Consider the following 3980-nt stretch of genomic DNA (forward strand, 5'->3'; position numbering starts at 1 on the left):
ACTGGTCAAATTCAAAACTGATTAGCGGTGATTGCCACTAGTACAATGGCTTTTTTTTTAGAGTTTTTTTTTTTGAGCTTTTATAGTGTTATGTAATAAGCGGTGAATCGAACGAATCATAACTCAAAATATTCGATTCACACAAACGCGTAAAAAAGAAGAGTCGATTCACCACGTTATGATGAAGGCGCTGTTGAATAGGATGACACTAGTATAATGGCGCCATCTAATGGAATTTTAAGCACTTATTCACTTTATTTATATTTATTTATGTATTCATTTCAAATATGTATTATTTCAAATACATCCCCAAAAAGACTCAAGGAAGAAAACTAACGTCACAAATAAGTCAATGATTTATTTCACATACTGGAATCTGGATTATTAACATAATATTGACACCCTTACAAAGCCGTGCAAGCCACAACACCCAGATAATTGTGAGATTTGAATGAGTGATTCCTCATAAAATGAAATCATATGATATTCATAAAAATTGTAACAACAGAATGGCTAAAGCAATAACACAAAAACAAAGGCACTGTAAACCTGACCCGCAGCTTTAAGTCAAGACAAATAGAAATCTTTCTGTGCAGTTACAGTACACACTGACACTGACATAAAACACCATGAGTAAACATCATATGTAGAATAATAGCATAATGTAAAACATACATAATGAGAAAACATATGTGTCTGTGCAAAAAAATGAGGTAATAAAACATGAATGTACATCAGTATTGCTTTGGGTTTCAATCACATGGTCTTTACATATTTTTTTTCCTATTTGATTTAAGGCAATACATTAAACTCTAGTGTTAAAAGGAACGGTTTGCATGGCTGTGTGTAGTGTTTGCACAAGTAAGCATAAAGCAAGAGCAAAGGAAATCTTTAGGCATTTGGATTTTGGTCTTACGGCATGAAATCAGATTATTTTAAAATATTCCAAAACACCTTAACCTGATGCAGCAAGTCCAGATCCATCATCTTGAGTTATACTGACGCTATTAAAAAAAAATCTCCTCACCTTTTTAAGTTTCCTATAAACAATCATTTTATGCAATAATGCTTCAAATAGGCTTTTCCATTTTCAGCGTAATAATTTAAGAAAAATAAAACCCGATCTCTGACCCTAACTGTTAAAAATAACACATCTTTCCTTATCAGTAGCAGTAGTAGAGCTGCGAGCGCAGGCTTCTGTATGAGTCCTCAGATTGCTCGCCCTCGAATAACATCGAGTCAGGCATTAGCGTACCCTCCAGAGGCTCTGGCTGACAAAACTCCACGACAAACTCCTCCTCGGCTTCTAGTAGCGTGCGAGTCCAAGCGGTCATGTCCAGTCTACCATCCACGCCTCCATATTCTTGCGGCAACACAGAGCGCGGGATGACACGGTGCAGAGACGACAGGTCTGAGCCATGCAAGACAAACTATAAGAATGACAACGATCATTTTAGCACGTGTAAAAAAGAATGTGTGTAAAATTAACTTGCACTTCTTATCAAAATGTGTATGAGGAAAATGAAATGAATCAATTACCCTTTCAGCCATCTTTTCCTTCAGAAAAGGCTTAATTATTGCAAAGATTCCCTTAAAGATTCGTGGCTCATTTATGATATTGACTGCCTTTATTCTGATTGGAAATCCATCCTGAAACATAAAACCATCTAATTAGTTATATAGTTATAAAAGTGTGAAATAAATGAATGAATGAACGAATGAATGAATAAATAAATAAAGTGGAATTTTAGCTAGGGTATTGTATTCAGCTGAGGCAAGTATATTTACTTATAATATAATAGCAAAAGCTCACCTGAAGAATGCTAACGACTTTTTTTGCCAGTAGAGGGCCTGGGTTAGAGGCCTGTGACAAGCCAACTCCAGTATAATCCACCAGAATGACTATTCCGTTTACTTGGGACTCCTCAGGTTGAATCAGCTTTTCCAGTGTCAGATAAATAGCTCGAATGTTGTCCACGAACGGATAGTCATTCGGTGTCCATTTCCCTGTCGCCAAAACAATGCAATATTTAATGGCGATAGTTATGCTCATGTCTCAGGTCAGGGGAAACACACTAGATCACAGGGCACAACCCATCACAGGGCACAATCACACACATACACAGCACTACAGCACATTTTAAAGGTGCCAATCAGCTTTGTTTAAGCTTTGTTCTGGAGTCACCAACAAGGATTAAAATAAAACTATTTTTATATCTGAAATTAATATATAATACTATGAAAGAAAACTTTTATCCATTTGTTTTATAATTATCTAATGTTTCTAGCAGGGAGTTGCCTTTAACTGTTTTCATCCAAATTCCTACATCATTCTAGATTCTATTTTATTGTTAACATTAAGTCTATACAATCTGACCTGGCCGTAAGCAGAGAATGTAGCGGCCTTGAGGATCAGGTCTGGGCAGGACGGTAAGGAAGCCTAGCTCAAGTACGTGCTTCACCGTTGAGGGCTTCAGGTCCTGGAAGACTTCTGGCCAGGCCCTCCTGCTGCTGTGATAGTTGAGGAGAAGCTGCAATGCGCGATCATAATCAAACTTTCTGGCTCTGAGAAAGCGTAAGAGAAAGGCATCATCGAGTCGTGTTCTCAAACCGCAATGTTCCTTCAGGATCATGTCTCGCAGAGCTTGGACGTCCCGAAGACGCCACTCTGGCTTCTCCTGTAGTTCCTCTCGTGCCTTGGCCTCCAGATCCGGGGTCAGAGTGCAAACGTAGATCGGTGGAGGAGCTGCAGGGAACTGCATGCCTGCCATCATGTCCACCGAAGTGCCGGGATCAGTCTGGCCATTCTGATTTGCCATTGGGGACACCTGTGCGTGTCTGATATCAGAAGGAAAAGCTCAAAACATGACAATAAATGACAAGTGAATCTGATCTGAACTGAGTTTGAACAAAAAACTAATTCAATGTAAACAGATCACCTCTGTTTGATAGTAGATAATTAAATAAGAGAACTGTATGTAATCTACTTTTTAAAATATTTCTTTTTTAATGTGTGACTGACATTAAATGATTAGAAGCTTTAAGATCACATTAAATGACAGCTGTAAAAAAAAAACCCTGATGAATAAAAAAAAAAAAAAGACAAAACAAACAATAAAAGTAATGGGATCTCACTTCATATTTTCCTTTTGGTTTATCAGCTGTTAAGCTACTAGTAACACTTTGTTTACATGACATTAACACGTGAGGCTAATTACAGAGGAATTGTAATTAAAAATAGACAGAAATAGACAGAAGATGATATGAATCATTTTAAGATGAATTTATGAAGACTTTATTAAAACGAATAAACCTGACATGAAACCTTTTTTTTAATAATAAAAAAAAAGGTGTGAATAAGAATATAAAGTAAAGTATAAACAAGATGTAATTAACCACAAGCTAAGCGCATTTGCTAGTTAGCCTGCTACTATGAGCTCTATGTTGATGATGCAGGTTGCAGATTTATTAAACTATTTGGAATAAAATAAACAAATCGAGGTTTTACGATTTTTCTTATCTGCACAGCACATTGTTTTTAAACGATTATGATATCGATTACAAAACAACTGAAGTGATAACCGACCTGCTAAGTAAATCCGCAATCAGTTCCGTGTACAGAAGCAGCGCGCCCTCTGATTGGCTAGTCTGTGGGATCCGAGCGATTACGTCACTGATACATTGGTTGCCATGTTGGAAGAAGATCAGTCGAAATAAGCATATTTAAGGTATAATATGTTGAAATAATGAGCTAAAAGGTTATACTACAAGGTTAAGATAGTTCAGTGTTATATCCCTGATGTGGAAGTCAACAGAAAGAAAGGGTTTAGAATATGCACAGTGATGTAGGTTTATGAGAAATAGTTCATTTAATTAGAGTAGAATTTTCTGTAATATGTCATTTCAGGAACTTACTGCTGTAGTATTGCAGTAACAACTAGACTAAAATACAGTGGGTTGTTTCCTTATAAGAAAACAAT

At 36.6% G+C, this 3980-nt stretch overlaps 1 protein-coding gene across 2 annotated transcripts; it reads right to left on the reverse strand.

Moving 5' to 3' along the window:
* Positions 1–338: 338 nt before the first annotated feature.
* On the reverse strand, positions 339–3701 carry ttpal (tocopherol (alpha) transfer protein-like). 2 transcript variants are annotated; one of them, XM_027144587.2, is made up of 5 exons: positions 3587–3701; positions 2378–2838; positions 1814–2007; positions 1540–1650; positions 339–1430 (listed from the first exon to the last, which is right to left on the reverse strand). In XM_027144587.2, the coding sequence occupies exons 2-5, from the start codon at positions 2817–2819 to the stop codon at positions 1164–1166; spliced, it is 1014 nt and encodes a 337-aa protein (XP_027000388.2). In that variant the 5' UTR covers positions 2820–2838; positions 3587–3701; the 3' UTR covers positions 339–1163. The 2 variants fall into 2 exon arrangements, with proteins under 2 accessions (XP_027000388.2, XP_027000389.2); XM_027144588.2 differs by having other exon boundaries at positions 1181–1411.
* Positions 3702–3980: the final 279 nt, after the last annotated feature.

This window comes from Tachysurus fulvidraco, chromosome 23 (assembly GCF_022655615.1).
Source record: "Tachysurus fulvidraco isolate hzauxx_2018 chromosome 23, HZAU_PFXX_2.0, whole genome shotgun sequence".
In the NCBI taxonomy this organism is placed as follows: domain Eukaryota; kingdom Metazoa; phylum Chordata; class Actinopteri; order Siluriformes; family Bagridae; genus Tachysurus; species Tachysurus fulvidraco.

Bases quoted from the DNA above. Each gene is read 5' to 3' on its own strand.
- ttpal (XM_027144587.2), bottom strand. From the start codon at position 2,819: ATGGCAAATCAGAATGGCCAGACTGATCCCGGCACTTCGGTGGACATG. The intron at 2,008-2,377 runs GTCAGATTGTAT...TTTTGGCGACAG, and splicing joins CATTCTCTGCTTACGGCCAG to GGAAATGGACACCGAATGAC. The intron at 1,651-1,813 runs GTGAGCTTTTGC...TTTATGTTTCAG, and splicing joins AAGTCGTTAGCATTCTTCAG to GATGGATTTCCAATCAGAAT.